Below are 24064 nucleotides of genomic sequence, written 5' to 3'. Positions count from 1 at the left end.
TAGTTTTTGAATTCTATTAGAATTAGTAAGGCTTATGCCTATATAAAGTCCTTACCCATTTGGTTGTAAAATGGTAGAAGTTTAAGGAGATTTCTTCAACCATATTGTTGAGTGAAAAATTAATGTCTATTTATCAAGGTAATTTGTGTTGTTTTCATTAATATTTTTTTTTGAATTAATTTTAACTTAGCAAAATATTATATCGTTTTAGTCAATTTATTTTATCTCAATTATCTTAATTCTCAATCACAGGTTGATTATCGGTTAAATAGGAATGATTTATTAGAAATTTAAGTTCTCTATATACTAATGTTACATTTGAGATTTAGATCGTATTATTAATCCTAGGTTTCACATCAATTTGGCTATAAAGGAATGAAAAAACCTAATCGAGGGACAATCAAGGGACAAATGCTTTTGTCTAACTACCAAACAAATGTGACACACATCATGAGGAACATAGCATCTAGTAATTGAGGTGTTAACTACCGAATTGGTTGTATTTTACCTTGATTATAAACATTATAAATAAGATAGGTTATTACATGTTATAATCTAGAGAATGAGAGATTTACATATTCATTATATTCTTTTTTTGTTAATAAATAAATGTTATATATTTTTTTTTGTAAATTCACATCTATACTTTTTTTTTTCTTGTATGCTTGCTATTTGATTATCAACTTGTCTTTAATGTCTGAATTGATTTAAACTAACCTTAAATAAGATCGATACCATTATAGGTCTAACTTATGCATGGTAAACTCCACTTTGGTATTGTATACAAGCCTATTCCATATAGGATTGGATTTATGTGCATCACATGCCTGTTGCATGTTTAAATGTGTAGCTTGACTAAAGAGACTAATTGCACAGAGGTATAACGATTTTCCCTTGAATACGTTTTGCATAAATAGTAAAATGCTAAAATATCAATTAAGGAGACTCGAAGGTCACTTCCCCTATATTGGAAATTATTGGGGCTAAAATTCAATTAGGATAATGATATTAACAAATGGCAATCAATCCAAGGCGGCGAATTTTCGTGCTTGGACACGTGAGGAAGTGATCCCGTTGGTATTTGGGGCCTTTCCCCTTTTCCCAACTTCAGTTGTTTTCTCATTCAAAATCCTCACTTCACATTCTTCTGCCTGAAAGGAAGAGCTTCCCATTGCTACCACTATGGCCGATGATGGTTTGTCCTCTCATAGGAGAGACCCAATCAAGACTTCAGGTTTGTTCTCGTCAATCACTAGGTCTTTGTACTTGAACTAATAATGATCTGTTTGTGTTTCGACCAAAATTTGGTATCGAATTAATGAAATGGAAGGAGAGTTTGAGGTATTGTGCTTGATAATATTTTGGATTATCTGTCAATAGTTCAACTAGACTCCGTAATCAGGTCCATTTTTCATTGGATATAACTAATGTAATTTTCGATGATGGATAATTGCTTTAAGTGCGTGTTTATTGTAATGTTAATCGTGCATGTGCTTTCTAGTGGGGAACCTTGCAGCTCAGAGACGGCGGCAGCACGCGGTTACTGTCAGGAAAGAAAGAAGAGATTCATTAGTGCAGGCAAAGCGTCTTTGCAGAGTTGGGACTAGTGGCGATTGCGATTATCCCGTGGATAATGATATGATAATTGATGAAGAGCCGTCGATTCTCGAGGCTCAAACCATTTCTGCAGTAGAAGAACTAAAGTCTGCTGTTGCCTATCAGTATGTAAATCCTATGAATTTCTCTACGGACAAACATGAAAAGGTTTATTTATTTGTTTACGATCTTCCCTTATATTTAAGTATTAAATATTGTATGTGATTTATATGTAGAATATTTCCCTTAACTATTTTATCTTCTCCCGATTTTTATGCCAACCTGCTTATCATTAAGTGATTTATTTGTAAGCAAACAAGTCCAAGATTCTTACAGGTTTTGGATATTATCAATGTGATCATTTGTGCCTTCTCATTTATGGGTTTATAGCTTAAAACGAACTTTACATAGTTTGACATTTTTAGGGAAGATTAATGCTGTTGCAATGTGGAGGTGGGGAAGAATTGACACGTGTGCACAAAATTAGATGGAGGTTGCAGTGTCATTAAGACTTAAGTGGTTTTACTTTCTGACAGATTTTTTGTTTTTTTGTGAAGTGCTTTTTTCTCTTGTGGAACAGAAAAGTTAGCCATGAGCTGTGTAATATCTTGTGTTCAATTGTTATTCCCCCCTAATTTGTGCATTAGATTGTTCATTTGCTTTGATTCTCATCAGGGGCTTGACCTTATAGTCCTTAAAACTATCCTTAAAAAGGAAAAAGAAATTTTACCTAACTCATCTTTATTGCTTAATTGTTAGAGGAAGAGGCGCAATGCAGAAGCGGGTGAGTGCGCTTCGTGAACTAAGGCGTCTATTATCGATGTCCGAGTTTCCTCCAGTTGAAGCTGCGCTTAAAGCTGGAGCAATATCAATACTTGTGCAGTGTCTTTCTTTTGGCTCTCCTGATGAGCAGGTCTGGGAAACTGAGTTCGTTTTGTGATTCTGCTGCTCCATTTAAAAAAATCTCTTGTACATGCAAGCATAAAAAATTATCTTAGTGCTTGGTTATGCAAACTTGGTATTTGTTTAGCCCTTGAAAGAGAAGCAAGGGGGACTATTTTGCTTTTCACTGATTGGCTCTGAATTCTAGTTTCCTGATCAATAAACTTTTCCAGTTACAAGTTTTTTCAAAATGTCTTTATTGAAATTATATTGTTATCTAATCTTTGATGGTATACTTCACATGTAACAATAATACATCTTACAGATAAATTTTTTGGTAAGCCACGTGAAAGATAAACTGAAAACTTATCGAAGAAATATCTCACTTCTTTTTTGTTTGTAATATTGCAGTTGCTTGAGGCTGCTTGGTGCCTCACAAACATTGCAGCAGGAAAACCAGAAGAAACAAAAGCTTTGTTGCCTGCATTGCCACTGCTCATTGCTCACCTTGGAGGTCAGTTATGACCTCTACTTATTTGACATAAATTATTTTGCTCCAGCTTGTTGCACTTTTAGTATTTCAATAAGGTAAATAGTTTCCTTGACCGTCAAATTGCACTTTTAACTAATAGTTGAATCCCTGAACTATGGGAACTTTATTACACTTTCTCTGATCTGCTCCATTCTCTATTTCTTCTTTTTATATTATGTATGATCTTTCTTCCCTTTTGTTTGCTTTCTTCAGTTTATCAGGTGATTATCTTTTTGTTGTACAGAAAAGAGTTCTGTGCCTGTAGCTGAGCAGTGTTCATGGGCCTTGGGAAATGTTGCTGGTGAAGGAGAGGATCTAAGAAATGTTTTGCTATCCCAAGGGGCCTTACTACCCCTTGCAAGAATGATGCTGCCTAACAAAGGTTCAACAGTGAGAACAGCTGCTTGGGCTTTGTCAAACCTAATCAAGGTTTTAAGCTTTCTTGTTTCATTTATTATGTTTGTGTGTCCTTAAATTTTATTTACTATGTAACTTCGGCATGCTACATGTAGGGCCCCGATCCTAAAGCAGCAGTGGAGCTAATGAAGGTTGATGGGGTACTTGATGCAATCATTCGACACTTGAAGAAAGCGTGAGTTAATTTTTGTGTCTGCAGATTTTGCTTAAAAGATCTCTTGACTATCTTGCAAAGCTTTTTTTTTTTTTTTTCCTTTTTTCCCTTAGGGTTAATCTTCCATTTCCATTGTAACCATGTGGAAGAGGAAAGATGACCTAATCTGCTTGTCTCCGACAAGGGTATTTTATGGTTTGAGTCAAATATTGTCTTTGTAGGTCTTCATGCTTGCATACTTGCATATAGAGACCATTTAAATTAAAGTGCACGTTATTTTTTAAACTGTAGTAGTTTCAGATAAATAAATTTGTTGCGTACCGGGAACAATAAGTTATATTAGTTGAAACCTGTTGCTGGGAGAGAGAGAGGGTTGGTGCCAATTTATTTTTGTATCAGCTGCTTCTCTTATTACCCGTGTAGCACTATTTTTTAAAGATGGACCCGTCTATCAATTGCTTCCTGGAAGATTCATAAAAATGAATCTGAGTTTTAAGTGAAAAAATTTATAAATAACATAGTGGATCTTTCTGTTCTGAGGATTTATATTAACTTGGTGGTCAAACTATAAGTGAAGGAAAAAAAATAACCTGCTGCTGAGACCAGATATGGATTTTGTACTGTTGATCTTCTTCAGAGTTTATTATCCTTGAGATTTGTTGTCCGTGAAAAATTCATATGATTTTTAGTTCCAACAATGCTGAACATGGCTAGTGGTTAACATGCTGGTTTTATCACTTTAGTTTAACATGTTCTCCATGCTATAATTTACGTTGTTAATCGTGATATTCAGTAATCGTGTGCCCTGCAGTAAAGTTTTTGTTCTTAAATTAAAAAATTTACCCTGGAAAATATTTTGTTGAGACTGAAGGGTCGGTTTACTTGTCAAATTCAGGGATGAGGATCTTGCAACTGAAGTAGCATGGGTAGTTGTATATCTGTCAGCTCTTTCAAACCTTGGTTCAAGTTTGCTGGTGAAGAGAGACATTCTTCAAATCCTTGTGGAAAGATTGGAGACGTCCAATAGCTTGCAATTACTCATTCCGGTAAAATAAAAAACGTTAAGCTCTATATGTCCTGCCTCTTGGGACTAAATGTTGGTGACCTCCTAATTTACCTGCTAGTGGGTGTTTAGTATCTCATCCTGAAATTCACCCTCTTAATAATGGCACTAGTTTTTCTATGCGGCTATGGTTGGGAACAAAACGGAGCTGTGCGGAAAAGTAACTAATTTTTTTGCAAATTGGCATATTTTGTAATCCATATACTAATTTGATTGTAACCTTTTACAATTTGTAATTTCATGTTTTAGAATTTCTATTGCCTCATCTTGACCTTTTTAACAAATCATTTTTTCTTCTAGGTGCTGAGAACTTTAGGTAATCTTGTGGCCGGTGATTCACATACAATTTCTGCTATTCTTATTCCAGGACATGAAATTACAGGCCAGTGATTATACTAATACATACAAGATCTTGTGATTGTCATCTCATATTTTATTGAGACATTCAGTATTTATACCTACAAATTTATATACACATTGACATTTTTAATCACATTTCAGATAATATCATAATGGTCCTAATAAAATGTTTGAAATGTGAGCACAGGGTATTGAAAAAGGTGAGCAAGTGTGTCTCCATTGTTTCGAGGTTCACTTCCAGCACCTATTTTTATTAAATTTATCCCATTTTGCAGGAAGCAGCTTGGGTGTTGTCTAATATTGCTGCTGGTTCCATTGAACAGAAACAGTTGATATATTGTAGTGAGGTGGTGCCTTTGGCGTTACGCTTTCTTTCAACAGCACCATTTGACATAAGAAAGGAAGTGGCATATGTTTTAGGAAATCTCTGTGTTGCTCCAGCCACAGGAGATGGGAAGCCAACTTTGGTTCTAGATCACTTGGTTTCCCTTGTTGGCAGAGGATGCCTTTCAGGTTTCATTGACTTGGTTAGGTCTGCCGATATTGAGGCTGCTCGATTAGGTCTTCAGTTCATAGAACTGGTAAGTAAATTTGATGATCGAAGTGCTGGTTCATTCTGTGTTGCACAATTCAGGTGTGTTTTTATGTTGCCTATAGCAAGATTCTTTTTTTCTCCTCCCCTAAAACCACTATAAATTAAGAAACTAACTCATAATTAATGGAGAAATTTTATTTATGGTGCTTGGCTTTGGCCCTCATCTGTGGCAAAATGTCATGTTAGCAGTGCTCCTCACCTCCAGTTAAAAATGAATAACTGAACTGAAAATTTGAGTATGATTTGATTTTGTTTTAGTTGAAACTTTGGTTGAAATCTAAACCTGTGTTTCGTATAAACAACTCTAGCATCTAGGCATTTCATTTAAACAATTCTAAGATTTGAGTTTGACTCGATAGTAATATTAATCTTCAACAAGCTTGAAATTTGTTTATGTAAGAAGTAAACAAATGTATATACAATGTAGATATATAAGATATGTGCACAAATTTATGTATTATGTAAATGTAAGTAAATATTTATAATATGTAAGTATTAAATAATTTGTGCATGTAGGTTCTTAGAGGGATGCCAAATGGTGAGGGTCCAAAGCTTGTTGAAGGAGAGGATGGAATTGATGCAATGGAGAGATTTCAATTTCATGAAAATCAGGATCTGAGAACCATGGCGAACAGTTTAGTTGATAAATACTTTGGGGAGGACTATGGTGCGGATGAGTAGCTGAGGATAGTATACTTTCTGATAACTCCTCTTTTTTCTTCCATTTTTAATTTGTTGCATTGTCAGCCCATCCTTGTGGGAAGTAGTTTATTCGTTGCCTTGTTGGCGATCTTTACGGGAAGTCGTCATGAACCATTTGATGATAATCGCCATTTTGTGGCCAAACTGTGAATTGGTTTGTTAAAGGTTGATATAAAAAATTCCGTAGGATGTTTGACACCATGCAATTAGGTATTTGTTGTTCATGGTGTCATGGGATGTTTTGGCACGGTGTTACTAAGCAATTGTTCATGATGCCTTTGTAAATTTTGATGTGTGCCTTTTTTTCCCCTTTCTTATGATGAGTGTTTCGATATATTTTCTCCCATTGCTTCAGATGGAAACGCTAGTCAACCAAGCTGACAAGCAGTCCAGTTGATATTCTGTCAGTCGACTTGGAGTGGTTAATAAAACTAATGTCTCACTTAGCAGATGTAACAGGGATATGTACTGAAGTTTGACTTAGCTGGTGATAATGGATCCTTGGTTAAAGGTTGAGGTTGAAATCAGTTCTCCATTGGTGCGAGTCTCGTTAACTCCCAAGACTGGTTATTCCAATTACTTGGTGCAAGTTAAATATGAAAAATCTGCTAATTTCAGTTAATGCAGCAGTATTCAAAATTGCATTTTCTTTATAATGTTTCTCTGCTGAAGCTGTATTGGCAATGGCTACAAACAGACAATGCTACAAATTATTAGATTTTGCTGGCTTGGTAGTGAACAGCTTACAAAGTCTTCCCAGAAAGGATTGAGGAAGAAGAACTTGTAGAAATTGTTTATCCAAAAAGTGTATCTGGTGTGACTTCCTAATTTCCAAAAAATTTTCATAAGGCACAAAAATAACTTAATAATTTTAACCAATCATTAAGGTACAAATTTTACTCAAAATTTGAGTGGAAATGACCTAAAAACATATACAGCTAAGCTCTAAGAGAACGTAAGTTTTACTAATTAAAGTCTCGTTTTCGGCTTAATATTTATTTAGGGCTTCAAATTCATCTTTTAACAGAGCCAGCCCAAATTTGGCCCGGGTTGCTCCATGTGCAATAGTATACAATAAAGGTTTTTTTTTTTTCAAAATTTATTTATATTTTTACTAATTATTAAGATACAAATTTTACAGGTTTTAAGCCCGAAGGAGGAGCAAGAATAGGAAGACAACTTCACTCAGCAACGCTGGAACAAAATCCTTGTGCCCTTCCCGGTCTAAACCCGCCGTCACGCAGATCTTCTTCTCCTTCACAGAATATCTTTGTCGTCTTCAACAATGGAGAAAGGTTCTTCCTTTCTCTTTGCTGGCACCAACTTCAACAAGAAGAAGTTCGCCGCTGATTTTAGTAGGTTTAAGGTCAGATTGTCTCCTCCTTGGTCTGTTTGGAAAGTTTATCCTGATTACTTCTCTTGAGATCCTAATTCTCTACTTTCTAATCCTACGATTTTATTATTATTTTAATCAGGAGAAAAAGGAAAACGATTACACAACAAATGAATTAAGCTTGTTCGAGATAGAAAAATCTGCAACAGAAGAATTACCCGTGCCCGTCAAGAAGAGAAAACGAAAATCAAAAGTTTCAGGTATCTTGCATGATTGTATGCGGTTGAAGTTGCTAGACATACTAAAAGCTTAGTTCGTGTTTTTCTGTTTTTGGTGTTTGTATTGATGTCTACGTTTGGTTTTTAAATAAGAACCGGTGGAGGGTTTCACTGTCTTCAAAAGCTCAAAAAAGGTACAAACTGCGGTTAATAAAGATGGTGATGCACACCATAAAGAGGAGAATCCGAAGAAGGAACTCTACAGACAAATGGAGGTTTGCTTTCTTCTTCTCCCCTTCTCTTTCGCGTGATTGTTGTTCCCGTTTTATGTAGAGTCTCTGTGGCTTAGATTAGAGTTTGGTGAAAAAAAAAAAAGGGGCTTATTGGCTCTAAAAGTGGCTAATTTTAGTGTTACAAGCTCAAAATAATTTTATTATGTTCCCTAACTATTTGTTTATTGTTATTTTTAGAAATTGTTATCGTTATTATTATTGGTGATTTATTATTTTTATAAACATAATTTTTTTTTGAGATGAAAATAAGTATATTAATTATATGGCACCAAGGGGCTGCCGTCCCTATACAAAATATTTACATATCAGTTAAAACATCAAATATCTTCCCAAAATCATCCCACCATGTACATCATGACCAAAAAATTAGAGGCCCAAAAGTATGTAACTATCTATCTCTAATTTTACCAATATCTCTTATACAACGATTAAACGCTCTATTGTTTCTCTTTTTCTACACCACCCAAAAAAAAGTTGAAAGAATGAGTTTTACAGTTTTTGACTTTTTACCAATTCCACCCCAAGCCCAAAGTTCATTTTTCGCCGAACACCAATCACTCGAATAATACCTAATAAACTATACACCATATTCCATAAACTATTAGTCACCAGACACTAAAGGAGGAGATGGTTGCATGATTCAGCTGCCTCCATGGATAAATAACAACCATTAGCCATAATGTGGTCCCTTCTCATTAGCTTGTTAATGGTGAAGATGCATTCTTGACCCGCTTCTCAAGTAAAAAAAGCAATTTTCGGTGGCACCTTCACTTTCCAAATCTGTAAATCTGGAAATTTCACACTATCGCCCATACTAGTGGTCAAATAGTCATAGAAGAACTTAACTGCAAATATACCATCTTTCTTGAACTTCCACACAGCCTTATCCTTATAAGTTTCCAAATTCACATCAGCTAGAATTTCAAAGAGTCTTGTAAACTCATCAATCTCCCAAGCGTAAACCTCCTCTACCACCACATTCTTCCTCATGACTAAATTATAAATTCTTGGGAATTGGTCCTAAGATTACCCCTCCCCATTCACTCATCCTCCCAAGAGTTAATGATGTTACCCCTCCCCATTCACTCATCCTCCCAAAAGTTAATGATGTTACCCCTCCCAAGCTTCCTATTAGATACACTCCATGAACTGAGACCTCCCCATACCAATTCACCTCCATAATCCCACCCCATGAGGCCTAGCAATCACCCTGCTACTCCCTCTCCCCATAATATCCCCCCACCTCGCCCCAATGGCCAGACACCACAACCTCCCGTCCTCTGAAAGAAATATCCACCGCCACTTCCCTTGTAAAGCCTTATTCAGATCCAGCAAAGACCAGAGACCTAAACCCGCATTACACCTAAATTGTTTCACATCTTCCCACTTAACTAAATGATATTTTTGGCTCTTATCATCATCCCCCCATAAAAAGTGACATTGAATATTGTCCAGTTTCTTGATAATTTTCATAGAAATAGTCAAAACTGATAAAAAACAAATAGGGAGATTGGTGAGAGTGCTTTTGATAAGAGCTAATCTCCTCCCCTTTAGAAAGAGTTTCTTTTCCATCCCACAAGTCTCCTCTCGAATAATTCAATCACATGGTCCCAAGATTTCACTTTTTTATATTTAGCACCCAAAGGTAGACCCAAGTACTTAATAGGCAACTGTACTAGCTTACACCCAAGAACTCCAATCAATCGGTCACCATCACCTCTGCTACCCAACATCACCATCTCAGACTTTTGCAAGTTAATGTTCAATCCAGAAACTGCTTGAAAACACAATAGAATGCATATCAGATTCATGACCATCTCCTTGTCAGACACCTCTAACAATATTAATAATTTTAATATAATATCAGATTAAGAAAATGACAATTGAATTAAAATTTATTATTTTTGTTCTAGGCTAATTAAAAATGATATATGATTGAATTTCGGAAACTCACTAGAAACTGATTTTTATTTTCATATAAATTAATGACATTGTATATTTTGTTTTTGAATTTTGGGAAACTACTAGAAACTGATTTTTTTTCATATAAATAATGAAATTATACTTTTTCTACTTCTTAACAAAGATGACAGCTTACAAGCTATGTTGCAAATGAATTCATACTGTTTAACAGTTTATTTATATAACTCAATTCATACAGCTTAAAAGCTATGTTGCAAATGAATTCATTCTATTTAACAGTTTATTTATATAACTCAATTCGTATACTTTTTTGACAAGAAAATACTCCAAAATTCGCTTTAGATGCAATGTGAATTTTATGTATGATGTGCTTGTGCTGCTTATGCTATCAATTCATGCATTTAACAAGCAAGTAAAGAGTTCTTGAGGTTTGTAGCTTATAAGCTTCCACCTTTTAAATTAAGTTAATCATCATATAAGTAATTAGAATTTATCTATGTTATTAGAATTAAATGTAACTTCAATTTTCCTTTCTAATTTAGCGGGATGCAATATTTCGGAAGAAGTATAACATTCATGTTTCTGGGAACAATGTGCCATCTCCACTCCAGGGTTTTGCCGATCTAATTTATAGGTATGTAACAATTATTTTTCGTGCTTGTAGTTTTATGGTGCCTATCTCTACTTGTTTACTATAAGTTTTCTTTGTTCCATGAAGGATTTCAGGAATTTCTACATCCTGCTAAAAGCATCCCAGCTTTTTGTTATTTGATTTATAGGAAATTAATCCCATGTACATCTCTTCCTAATATTTTTTCTTCTTTTTAATCGTCATTATCATTATCCTCTGCATATATATGAACAAAGTAAACTGTTGAATTTATATCTTTTTACTGAAGTAATTCACATGTAAAATTCGATGATGTGAGTTTTTTTGAACGCTGCCATTATTGCTATTGCTATTTATTTAGCAGTTTTTGTGAATACTATTGCTATTCATTTATCTGGTTTTCACTAATGCTTACAGCTATAGATAGTTAACAAGATATTAAGTTTTCTCACAGGTTTGGATGTGATTCATATTTATTGCACAACTTGGCTGAACTTGGATTTAAAGAGCCAACACCAATCCAAAGGCAGGCTATTCCAGTTCTTCTATCTGTATGGTCTTCTGTTTCTGACTTTTCTTATTCGCTTCTCTGTTTGTCTATTTGTGGCATTTAGAAAATCAGATTTTGGTTAGATTTGTTTTAAATCCATAAAAAAAATTGAAATAAGTTGATGGTCTGATGTTGATTGCTGTTCTGCTTTCAATTGCTTCTACCGATGTATGTTTTATCACCATGTCTGCCAGGGCCGGGAATGCTTCGCTTGTGCTCCAACTGGGTCTGGCAAAACCTTTGCTTTTGTCTGTCCCATGCTTATGAAACTTAAGGTATTGAAAATGTCCTCTTAACCATTTTTGTGAATGTTGATTCTGAAGAGTCTCTAAGGTACCACCTTATTCATCAGCATGCATCAAAAGATGGTATCAGAGCTGTTATCTTATGTCCTACACGGGAGTTAGCTGCCCAGACAACCAGGGAGTCTAAGAAACTTGCGAAAGGCAACAAGTTTCGCATCAAGTTGATGCCCAAAGAACTTGCAAGAAATGCTGATCTTTCCAAGCTACATTGTGACATACTTATATCTACACCACTACGGTTACGGATGGCTATCCGGAGAAAAAAGATTGATTTAAGCAGGTGTGTGGCTTTGGATTATCTGATCTTTTAGCTTTACTTATGAAACTAATTTCTGAAACTGGTCAAGCAGTTAGAAACTTTTTTTTGGAATAAAAAGTTTAATGTACCATTACTTCACTAGCACTAAGGAGGTGGCATTCATGTACAAAGATGTTTATTAGTCAGTATGTTAATAAAATTCCTGAACTCCCCAACTGAAAGAGTAGGATGCTCTATCACCAAAAAAACCAATACCTGAAACCATCTGTTTCTAACTCTAACAAGATCTTCTTCCACCTCCTAAAAACTCTCTTGTTTCTCTTCTTCTGCACAGCCCATAAAATGATAAGAGGGATGAGGTTCATTTGTTTCCTTCCATTGCTAATACCTTTTCAGGTCCATATCTCGTCTCTTATCAAGGCAGTTATTGTCCAACTAATCACCAATAATCCGTTAGCCATTGTCCATAATTTGTACGCGAATGGACACCACAACATAATATAGTCGCAAGATTTTGCCTCTTTTTTGCATAGAAAATAGCCATTCACAAAAAATTTTCCCCTTATTAATTTGTCAGCTGTAAAAATACACCCGCACCCCAGCCCCCATGCAAAGAAAGCAACTTTGGGTTCCATATTTGTTGAAAGGAGAACTTGGGCAAAGCTTTGCTATTTCATTCTTTACTAAGTAATTATAATATGACTTGATGTTGAAAAAACAATTGCACTTGAGATTTCATAATGGTTGATCATTGTTTTCATTAAGTCTAATTGTGGAGAAAAAGTTTAGTAACTGCTCATACTCATTCACCTTCCAATCATTTAGATTCCTTACTACATTCACAACCTAACCCCACCCTATTCCCCACCCCTCCAAAGGGGAATCTCTATAGAAATTTTCCTCATAGAGCCATATTCATCTCTACAAAAGATCTCAACCCCAAGCCACCAGGAGACACGTTTTTTGATCTCCTTCCAACTAACCAAATGGTACCCTCCAGATCGCTCTAAAAGAACCTACACCGAATATAAGTGACAATCTCCCTCCCTTTGATGAAGAGTTTCTCTTCCAACCTGCCAACCTTCTTTCAAATCTCTCCACCACTAGATCCTATGTTCTCTTATCTTTGTAGTTTACCCCTAAAAGTAAACCCAGATACTTGATCGATAGTACCCGTTGACATTTCAGTATGCTTGCCGACCTTGAATCATCTCTCCCATCACTTAGTCTCACCATCTCAGACTTGGTTAAGTTAATATTAAGTCTTGAAACTGCTTGGGAGCTCAATAGGACTCATTTGAGGTTTAGTATTGCCCTTTCTTTCGGTTAAAAAATACTAAGGTATCATCTGCAAAAATAGATGCGTTACGTCCTCAATAGGATCATCTTTTCCCATTTTAAACCTTTAAACAACTCTAACTCTCTTGCTCTCAACAACAACGTAATTAGCGCTTCCTTTAGACAATGAAAAGTAAAGGAGATAATGGATCGCCCTGTCTGAGACCTCTAAAAGCGTTAAAAAAAGATGAAGGCCCCCAATTCACCATGATTGCAAAAGATATTGTTGCAATACAAGATTTTAATCCACTCTCTTCACTTATCCCTGAAACACATTCTCTTGAACATGTAATTAGCAAAATTCCATTTAACATGATCATATACATTCTCCATGTTTAGGTTGCACAAACTCCCTCTGTTTCAATATAATAAGTCATCCACCACTTCATTAGCTATAAGCACTGTATCCAAAATTTGCCTGTCCTCCACAAAAGCATGTTGATATTCCCTAACCACTTTATCTATCACTTTTGACATCCTTCTGGCTAATACTTTTAAAATGAGCTTGTAGACGCTTCCAACCAAACTTATGAGTCTGAAATCTTTCATGTATATTCATTTTTTTGGTTCTTTGATATTGGGGCATGACACATAGAATGGAGGATTTTAGTAAATTCATAGATATTCTTAATACAATTGTAATTTTTTTTGTAAATGGGTGGTACCTTCTTGGTATCTTGTGAATATCATTTTTACACTTTTTATTTTAAAAAAAATCCTTCATGTTTATTGCCTCTTCAATCTTGGCTATAAGAACTAAGAATGAGGAGTTTAAGGATTTTAAAAGACCCCAAATGATGCAACTCCTTAAACAGTTTTAGGATGTCTTTCTTCATTATGTTTCCATAATTTTTGAATGAAGTCCATTAAACCTGTCAAAGCTTGAATTTTTTTTTTTTTGAAATAAAAGAGAAATATTATTATGCACAAAGATATCAGGGAGGTACCACCCCAAAAATATAAAATTAATAGTCAGGTGATTCATAATAGTCCCAACATCTTCTCAATCAGATATGTCATGACCAATCAAATTAGATTTAAAAGTATGAAACCAACTATCCCTAATATTTATAATGTCTGTTTCAATACTCTCAAAAGCCCGAGCATTCCTCTCCCTCCAAACCACCCACATAATGGAAAGCGGGATAAGAAACAAATCTTTTTTTTTTTTAACATAAACCAGCCCATGCCCACAACTCCTTACTAACACTACTCGCCATGGCCCACATCATTCCCATAATCCCATACACATGCTCCCAAATTCTGTAGACCTTAGGACAATGAAGTAACATGTGATTGCAAGATTCTTTTTCAGCCTTGCACATGTAACACCTATTGGTTATTATCATTCCTCTTTTTCTCAGTGCATCAATGGTCAAGATTTTTTCTTTAACAGCTTTCCATATGAAAAAAGCCATTATGGGCGGAGCTTTCGACCTCCAAATTTGCTTAAACGGTGCTGTCTTGGCATTCTTCTCATCATTTTTGGCAATAAGATTATAGTAGGACTTCACTGAAAAGCCTTTTTTCTTGTTCGGTTTCTGGATTCTTTTGTCATTCTCATTACTCACCTTAAAAACAGCAAGCCACCGCAGCAAATTACAGAATTCTGCTCGTCCTCCTTTAAACTTCTTCTAACCTGAATACACCACCCACCTCCCCCTTCACCCTTCTCAAACACCTTCTCCACAAGGATATCCTTCTCCTCAGCAATCGCAAAAATCCTTGGGAATTTATCTTTCTGTTTGAAGTCACCAGCCCACTCATCCTTCCAGAATTTTATTTCAGTGCCATTACCAAGCTGCCAACATAAGCAGTCATAAAAATTCTTGCTGTTGGAGCTGATTTTCTTCCATAAGCTAGACCCATGGCATTTATATTTCCCACTCCTACCCCAATCCCTCTCCCAATTACCCCATCTTGTCTCTGCCACTCTCCTCCACAATTTCCTTTTCTCATTCACAAATCTCCAAAGCCATTTACCATGTAAAGCAGAATTTAATAGTGAAATAGATCTCAACCCCAAACCACCTTTATTAATTGGCTTCTTCACCTCCTCCCATTTAACTAAGTGAAATTTCCTATGCCTCTCCTCATCACCCCAAAGAAATCTGCACTGAATCCTTTCAAGTTTGGTGGCGATGTTTGCCAGGATAGTTAAAATGGAAAGGTAATAGATTGGTAGATTTGTTAAGGTACTTTTGATCAATGTGAGTCTCCCCCCTTTAGAAAGAATATTTCGCTTCCACCCCGCAAGTCTCTTTTCAAACATATTCACAATGGGATTCCAAGTTTTAGAATCTTTAAATTTCGCCCCTAGGGGAAGACCGAGATATTTAATGGGCAGCTTGGCAATCTTACAGCCCAACACACTAGCCAATTCTCTTTCATTCCTCCTATCTCCAATTCTAACCAACTCTTTTTTGCTCAAATTAATTCTCAACCCCAACACCATTTGGAAGCAAGCAAGCAAGCACCTCACATGAAGTAAAGAATAGAGGTCCGGATTGCAAAATATTAAAGCATCATCGGCAAAGAATAAATGAGACACTTTTACAGCAGAATCAGCAAACCCCACTGACAAACTCTTAATCATATTCAATTCACAAGCCCTCTCCATGAGTCTACTAAATGCTTCCATCACTGTAAGGAAAAGCAATGGAGATAAGGGGTCCCTTTGCCGAAGACCTCCAGAGGCTTTAAAGAATGAAGAGGGACCTCCATAGACCATCACAACAAAGGAGGTGGAATAAATACATTTCTTCATCCATCTCCTCCATCTAGTCCTGAAACCCATCCGCTACAACATGTAGAAAACAAAATCCCAACACACTTTATCATACGCCTTTTCCATATCAATTTTGCAAATAATACCCTCATTTTTCTGCCCCACCAAATCATCAACCACTTCATTAGCAACCATAACCGCGTCAAGAATTTGCCTCAACTCAACAAATGATTCTCTCCTATAACCTTCCCCAAAACCTTTGACATTCTTTTAGCCAAAACCTTAGAGATCAGTTTATACAGGCTGCCCACAAGGCTTATCAGCCTAAATTCTTTAATATTATTGGCCCCAACAACTTTAGGTATGATAACCATGAAAGCAGAATTTATGGAATGCACAAAAGCACCGGTTCTGTGAAATTCACTAAAAACAGCCATGATGTCATCCTTTATGGTCTTTCAAAAATCTTGGTAAACTTCATGTTGAAACCATCGGGCCCTGGTGTCTTATCACCATTACACTCACCCAAACATCCCCACACCTCCTTTTCGGAGAAACGAGCCTCCAGAAACGCCCTACTGACAATAGAGAGTTTTTTAAAAGTTAAGTCATCCAACAAAGGTCTTCTCTCCTCCTCTTCCCTATAAAGGTTCTGGAAGTATAAGTGTGCTTTCTCCCCTAGGTTATCATTCCCTTTCACCACTTTCCCTTCAAATTCCATTTCCTGTACATAATTATTTTTTCTTCGAAAATTAGCCAAACAGTGGAAATACTTGGTATTTCTATCCCCCTCCTTCAACCATTTATCCCTAGCCTTTTGCCTCAAAGAAATAACTTCCAGATTCATGTTGGCAGCAATTTCTTTCTTCAAGGCAGCCCTTCTCTCTTTATCGCCCTCCCCCAACCACCCCTCCAGCTCCTGTCATCCAACACAGCCAGCTCCCTCAAATTATTATCAGTCACTCTACCCATCCTTCCTTCCTCCTCCCTAGCCCACCTTTTAACTTCATTTTTTAGTCCCTTTAATTTTGAAGCAAAAACAAAACTGGCCGTGCCTTTGACAGAATTCACACCCCACTCCCCATTCCTTTTCAACCAGTTGCTTGAAACCCATCACCCTCAGCCATTTATTATCCAATCGGAAAGGACCCGGACCCCAAATGATACCATTTGAGTCGATACAAATGGGAAAATGATCTGAAATGGGCCTATTTAAGACTTTTTGACCGAGACCTACAAGCTGCATGAGCAACATGTTAGAAATTAAAAATCTGTCTATTCTCGACATCACTGGGTTGTCTCTCGAGTTAGACCAGGTCGAATTGCCACCCATAAGGGGAATGTCCACCAGCTCCAGCCTATCCATCCACTCCCTAAACTCTTCTATCTTCCCGACACTGATCTGCCCCTCCCGATCTCTCCCCCCTATTGAGAACCATATTGAAATCACCCCCAACCACCCACCTCTCCCCTCATTTCGCTTTACAAGCCATTAGTTCAGCCCATAAACACTCTGTCTCCTCCCTGTACCCCCCCTTCCAGTAGACTCCAGTCACAACCCATCGTTCCCCCCCAGCACATGATTCAAACATACAGGATATCGATACTCTCCCTAACTCCATCTCCCAGCATTTTATTATTTCTTTGTCCCACATCAAAAGAATGCCCCAGCCACCCCATTAGCCAGCAAGTGAACTCAATCAACTCTGCTATCCTTCCACAAACTATTAACCACCCTTTGACTCATCTTATCCATTTTAGTTTCCTGCAACCACATTAACTCAGGTCTCCATCTTTTAATATAGCCCCTAATTACTCCTCTTTTTTCGTATCATTTACCCCCCACACATTCCAAGAAATTACTTTTCCAATCATGAGAATATTCCAACAGCCGAAACCCCCCCTCCCCTTCTGCTACTCTTCTTTTGGTCATAGTTTACAGATCACTGTAGCCTCTTTAACTCCGGACTCTCTCCGTCCACCTGCCTTTTTTTGACTTTCTTCTCTTTCTTTTTTTCTCTTCCCGCTGCTTGATACCAAAACTCAATCTCCTCAAGCAGATTAAGAATTCTATCTTCTATCCCATTAAAAGATACACTCAACATCTTACTAACTTGTAGAAAATTCTCCTGAACCCAGTCGGAGTAGAACCTCTTTCCATCCGTCTCCTCTATCAAAAGCGTTGGTTCAAGAAGGAAGAGATTGTCGCGTTAAATAGGCGATACCTCCAAAACCTCTGAGCTTATATCCTCCGTCACCATTAACTCGTACATCCTCGGGTTTTCCACGATAGAATCAACCGCTTTGACCTCCATCACCCTCATCTCTTCTTCCTCACCAACCTCCCCATCAGTAGACAGACCCACAAAAAATGCATCGTCTTTCTCGTCTCCTTCATCTACCATCTCTTCAACCTTCTCACCGATCCCTTCCAATGCGAATCTCTCTTTGTCAGTCCCCACAGAAGAGCTATTGGGATGTTTTCTTCGATTCTCTAACTTTCGGGCAAGGAACCCTAGCCATCACTCTACTGTCCATTAATTCCAAGAAACCGGGCACAACCTGCTTTTGTCTCCAAACACTTACCCGTTTACGATGCGGAACACTACTCGGTTCAGGTTGTTCAACCCGCTTTCCTTTCTCAGCCCACAAGAATTTTCTGCCTCCAACTCATCTGGACCTCTCGTTTCTCCTTGGCCCACTCCTTTTGAATCCATTTTTTAGTTCCCGCCCTGCCTCTCTCACGTGACCACCTTCAGGGACAATTTCAAAATTTGAAATTCCCTTACCTGTCATGGCCCGACCCGACTAAGTCTCCTCCTCCACTCAACTGCCATTCACCTCAGGTTTCATTAGGGTTTCGGCGAAGGAGCGACCATTCCGTATGAAAGATCGAAATCCTAACTCCAGTTTACATCCCATGCATTTTACAAAAAAAGATGTCAAATCTTCCTGTTCTGGAGCAGATTTCATTCTCTTACCTTTCGATGGTAACTACTCTAGAGGACTCAATTTAACTCCTATCACCTCATGAAGTGCTTCCATCATCTTCCACCACCCCTTAGCTTTCTCACCCTCAGGGAGGAATAATCTGTTGATTCTCCATCTTGGTCCTTCCTTCTCCTCGGAAAACACAAGAGATTTCCCATTTCTGTTTCCACTCAGCGCCATCTACAAGGTTCTCCAACTACTATGTCGACATCTACCCCAAGCTTCCTCCCCCTTCTCCCATCTAAATTCTTTAAAGCATTTCAACAACCATTCTAGAACCCCCTTCTGATAAAATATCGATTTTCCGAATCCCTTCCCATTTTCAAAAACCCTTACTCCCCTTCCCTCCACCATCACATTGAAGGATTTATGATCAATAACCAGGAATTTTCTCAAACCTATGAACATGGCCGACAGGGCATGCCCGTCGCCAAAGGCGACGAACACCCCACAAACGTAACAAAAGCAAGAAGACTAACACAAGAACAAAAATAGAAAGATACAGAAGAGGAAAAGATTTCAAATTCTAATGAGATGATGAAAGACATACATTGGTTCCATGAATAACATTCAAGACACCAACAGGCAAACTGGCCTCTTTTGCTAATGCTCTAGTCAAAATGCTGAACATGGAAATAATTCAATCTTCTCCCTGGTTATAATCCACCAAAGCCTGGAGCTTTATCTTTATTGCGGCGCATTATTCCTTCAAAAATCTCCTCTTTATTGAACTCTCTCTTTAATGATAGGCAACTTGTCTAATCTAACATCCTGAACGGTAGACCATCCAGCTTAGGCCTTTAACTGAACGTCTCACTGTAGAACCAGCAAAAGAGCTCCCCAGCCTCTTGTCTCATCTGTTTGTTGCCTTGAACTAACCAATTATCGTTATCCAACTCTTCCACCTTGTTCATTTGTATGGTGCTTGACCATACTGTGAAAATATTTTGTGTTCCTGTCCCATTCATTTATCCACCTTTCTGTCAATTTCCGTCTCCAAGAAATTTCTTCCATACGTACATTGTTGCCAATTCAAACTTGAGAGATTCTCTACGAATCAAGTCTTCAATGGACATATCACCTTCACTCTCTCTCCTGTAATTACCTCTATATCCTGTAGTAAATGTTGAATATTCATACCTTCTCTTCTTCCCTCTGCCTTGCGCTTCTTGACTTCAGATTTTACAGCCTTCATCTTTTGGGTAACTCTGTAACTTGCCTTTCCTCGTTACAGTCACTCTCCACCAATCATTGACCTTATCACTTAATCCATTCACTTTTAACCACTTGTCAAATTTGAAAGGGATGTGTCCCCATTTAATCCCATAAAAAACCAAACAAATAGGGAAATGGTCGGATATGAGTTTCTGTAATAGCTTTTTACGAGCTGTTGCCTGTAAATGGCATGTCGCTGACACTTAAAAATCTGTCTATCCTTGAGCACATTTGGTTGACTCTTTGATTTGACCAAATCCATTTATCTCCTATGAGAGCCAAGTCCTTTGAGTTAAGTTTATCCGAAGTCTCCTTGAATTCTTCAGCACAAATTCTAAAAAAGTGCTCTCTGGTCCTTTCTTATCTATTTAAGACCATATTAAGATCCCATCCCACAAGCCACGATCAATCCCACTTTCGCTTGCAGGTCTTCAAGTCCTTCCATGGTAAATTTCTCTCGCTTCCTTCCCCTCTACTGTAGATTCCAGCGAACACCTACTTCCTTCTGTTTCTACAGTCTTAAAAAATGCACGAAGTAGAGCCTTGATTCAGTATAACCTCCTTGCATCTCAATGCTCCCTTCTTCCATGGCACTAGCTGACAGATATCTCCACCCCATCTCCTTCGTATTTTGTAAGACTGTGGATGGCCCTGTTTGAGTGTCTCCATCTTGGATTCTTGTAAGCATGATACATCAGGTTTCTATCTGCTTATGCACCCTCTAATAATCTGCCTCTTCTTATGGTAATTTATACTCATGTTCCATGAAATAATTTGGCCAAACGTAATTCAAGTCTCTTCCTGACTGCCCTCTCCTTGTTTGTGTCCTTTTCGTTGATTGTCATAGTTGGTACTAGACTATAATCTTTGCGGTTCTCTATGTAACTCCACTCTCTTCAAAAATACGAATTTTGATGGTTTGACTGTCAGATACATGCTTAAGTACCCGGTGATTGACTGATGGATAACTTGGGGTTCTGTTTTCTTTCTTTCTCTTATTTTTCTATTTTGGTTGGGATTCTATGTTTGATGGTCCAAACCTTAAGGGCACATATTTGCAGCTTGCCACACTTTGATTTTTGAAATGAATCGTAGATGCCTTTTGCTATTTCTTGATATATTTTTGAACACAAATTGCCCGATGGCAAATGAGATGCCTACAAGTCTCCCTATGGGCACAGCTTGTAAAGAATTAGTCTAGCTGCTTTGATCCATCTGCTAAAATTGTGGATAATGCTGTTATGAAGAATTGATTAGCAAATGTGATAATGTTATTCTCAAATGATAAAACTGTTTGAAGTCTCCTAAAATTCCTAAATATCTAAACCTGTCTGACATTAGTTTCCAAATTAATGACTGATGAAAAATTTCCATCCGACCTATTTTGTGGCTTCTTATTCATTTACTTATTTAATTTATTTTTTCTAAAGTGACTTATTTTGTGGCTTATAACTTTGGCAAAAGATCTAAAGTTGTCATATAATAGATTCTCACTGGGTTTTCCTTGTGCAGGGTTGAATTTCTTGTCCTGGATGAATCTGATAAGCTCTTTGAACTTGGGTTATTAAAACAGATTGATTCTGTTGTCAAAGCTTGCTCTAATCCTTCAATTGTGCGTGCATTATTTAATGCTACTTTACCTGATTTTGTTGAGGAGTTAGCACGTACAATAATGCATGATGCTGTCCGAGTTATTGTTGGGAGAAAGTAAGCATAACATAGTGCCTTTTCAAAATAATAGAGGTAATATCTTCATGTGCCTCTTGTTGAAATTTTGTGCAGGAATACTGCTTCTGAATCAATCAAGCAAAAATTAGTTTTTGCTGGAAGCGAAGAAGGGAAACTTCTTGCCCTTCGTCAAATATTTACTGAGGTATATGAGCAGTCATGGATTTTCCACTTATTTGGGATTCTTTGTTTCAAAACAGAACTTCCTCTTTGAATTAGAAAATCTTGGAAGATTTTACGTCTTATTGAAATGTTTAGATTAGATGGAAAATATGCATTCTCATGGAAGATTTATATGACTACTTTAGTTTAAGTTGATAACACAAACAATATTGGTTTTTGATTTCTTTCATGTCACTGGTTACTTGTGGACGTTTAAGGAGCCTTATGATAATCCGAGTTACTGCTTCATGGTTTTCCATTGGCTGTGTAATGTTTCTAATTCAGATTTGAGAAAAATGTGGCTGACACTTCTTATCGTGCCTATTGCAAATTCTGATGGTAGTTTTTTATGTTAATTCATTGAGCACACCTTGCTCCAACTTGTCTATGTTAGGTTTGTCTTCTTAATATCTTCAACTGGAGTATTTTCATCTTTTGACTGTGTTTGTTTCCATCTCATACTTGGCAGTAGAGCCTGAATCCACCAGTATTGATCTTTCTGCAAAGTAAGGAGCGAGCAAAGGAACTCTATGATGAATTAAAATTTGACAGCATTAGAGTTGATGTCATCCATTCTGATTTGTCTCAAGCCGAGGTAATTATTCCCATTGTTGTCGAACAAATTACACCAATTTGCATGAGGGAAATGTAGTAAAAGAATTAGCTGGTTGAATAAGCAACTAGCAGTCAGATTTTTTCATAGTTGGAGGGCCTTATTAAGCTCTCAATGGAGTAATGAAGAGGGAGGAATGAATTTGAATATATGTAATCATATTGTTGTTACTGTACCTGCCTGAGCGATTCTTTTAATATAGCGATCAGTTTAAAAGTCGACATTTGGTACTAGCAATTTTCAAAGGCTCTAACTTATGGGGCCTTCGCAATTCCATTTCCTGTTCTAGTGTTGAAACCAATAGGTGAACTTTTTTCTTATTTCTTTGCTAAGAAATATGTAAGTTATTTATCCTTAATCTTTTACGTTTGAATACAGCGTGAAAAAGCAGTTGATAGCTTCAGAGCAGGCCAAACATGGGTTTTGATAGCCACAGATGTTATAGCCCGGGGTATGGACTTCAAAGGTGTTAACGTTGTGATCAATTATGATTTTCCGGATTCTGCTGCTGCATACATTCATAGGATCGGTATGTTGCCTAACCTTTTCGAAGTCTCCTGTCCAATAACTTCCGCTTATGAGAAACACGAGTTTCATTCAATAAATTGAATGGCTACAACGACCAATTTCTTTAAGCCGTTTCTTGTACTATCATGTCGCCATGATGCTGTCTATATATTTTGGGTATCATGAGCTTTATGCAGTCTATGGTTCCTTTAATGCTTTCCAAATGAGATGGAAACTATCCACGGCCACATTTGGATCTGATGTCAATTATTTGTGTTGCTTTCCATGTGTTTTCTAGGATCTGTTTCAGTTTCTTTTTTGCAGATGCTTTCTCACAGCTATCAATTTGATAACGTTTGTAGCATTCTGCATAGAGTTATTGTTTTAAATGATTGGAGTGTTTTTTTTCTGTGGTCACGACTGAAGTGGTTACTGATGTTTGTAAATAGGTCGGTCTGGCAGAGCAGGAAGGAGTGGACAGGCTATCACCTTTTACACAGAAGATGATGTACCTTATTTGCGTAACGTAGCTAATGTGATGGCAGCATCAGGCTGTGAGGTTCCTTCCTGGATCATTTCCTTACCCAAACGGAAGTGGCAGAAGCATCAGCCGCAACGGGAGTCCATCTCAACTAAACCAAAAGAAGAAAAAAAAAAGAGGCTATCACTGGCCCCAGTCCCCAAATTTTGATGCCATAGATCTTTTTACAGAATTAGCTCGTGAAAATGCACCCATTTTGTGTGATTGCAAGCGGAAAGGTGGGGTCTTGTATTAATGCATTTTGTGAATTAATGTGAGCAAAGGGTCATTTTCTTTTTTAATCTTTTGGACGGATAGGTGCTATGCTTGGCTGAACAGTTGTTAAATTAGTTTATTGCTGGTTGCCTGCCATTCTGCTTGGTCTGTGGAACATATTCATTATTGATTTGGCCATTCAACAAGGTTGCATGTCCATTCTTTAGTAACACAGACTCTGGTTTTCATGAATG

The 24064-nt window shown here is 37.2% G+C and overlaps 3 protein-coding genes across 6 annotated transcripts; 2 read left to right on the top strand and 1 right to left on the bottom strand.

The window, feature by feature from the left end:
- Positions 1 to 939: 939 nt before the first annotated feature.
- LOC110807973 (importin subunit alpha-9) lies at positions 940 to 7668 on the top strand. 3 transcript variants are annotated; one of them, XM_022033295.2, is made up of 11 exons: positions 940 to 1234; positions 1502 to 1721; positions 2356 to 2509; positions 2890 to 2992; positions 3255 to 3439; positions 3523 to 3602; positions 4477 to 4627; positions 4945 to 5026; positions 5146 to 5204; positions 5328 to 5585; positions 6116 to 7668. In XM_022033295.2, exons 1-11 carry the CDS (start codon positions 1183 to 1185, stop codon positions 6278 to 6280), a joined length of 1509 nt encoding a protein of 502 aa, XP_021888987.1. In that variant the 5' UTR covers positions 940 to 1182; the 3' UTR covers positions 6281 to 7668. The 3 variants fall into 3 exon arrangements, with proteins under 3 accessions (XP_021888987.1, XP_021888986.1, XP_021888989.1); XM_022033294.2 differs by having other exon boundaries at positions 941 to 1234; positions 5280 to 5585; XM_022033297.2 differs by lacking the exon at positions 940 to 1234 and having other exon boundaries at positions 1624 to 1764; positions 5280 to 5585.
- LOC110807502 (P-loop containing nucleoside triphosphate hydrolases superfamily protein) lies at positions 7535 to 24062 on the top strand. 2 transcript variants are annotated; one of them, XM_088209350.1, is made up of 12 exons: positions 7535 to 7667; positions 7777 to 7894; positions 8006 to 8127; positions 10611 to 10702; positions 11133 to 11229; positions 11423 to 11503; positions 11581 to 11813; positions 21577 to 21771; positions 21847 to 21937; positions 22427 to 22549; positions 22946 to 23096; positions 23524 to 24062. In XM_088209350.1, exons 1-12 carry the CDS (start codon positions 7587 to 7589, stop codon positions 23763 to 23765), a joined length of 1626 nt encoding a protein of 541 aa, XP_088065476.1. In that variant the 5' UTR covers positions 7535 to 7586; the 3' UTR covers positions 23766 to 24062. The 2 variants fall into 2 exon arrangements, with proteins under 2 accessions (XP_088065476.1, XP_088065477.1); XM_088209351.1 differs by lacking the exons at positions 22946 to 23096; positions 23524 to 24062 and having other exon boundaries at positions 22424 to 22476.
- On the bottom strand, positions 13250 to 17224 carry LOC148241986 (uncharacterized). The gene is made up of 6 exons (XM_088209702.1): positions 17096 to 17224; positions 16400 to 16777; positions 16104 to 16313; positions 14770 to 15930; positions 14311 to 14701; positions 13250 to 13395 (listed from the first exon to the last, which is right to left on the bottom strand). Exons 1-6 carry the CDS (start codon positions 17222 to 17224, stop codon positions 13250 to 13252), a joined length of 2415 nt encoding a protein of 804 aa, XP_088065828.1.
- Positions 24063 to 24064: the final 2 nt, after the last annotated feature.

This window comes from Carica papaya, chromosome 8 (genome assembly GCF_054855325.1).
Source record: "Carica papaya isolate Zhongbai chromosome 8, ASM5485532v1, whole genome shotgun sequence".
NCBI classification, from domain to species: Eukaryota; Viridiplantae; Streptophyta; class Magnoliopsida; order Brassicales; family Caricaceae; genus Carica; species Carica papaya.
Note: the sequence above shows the minus strand (reverse complement) of the source record. Positions and strands in the feature narration are given on the sequence as shown.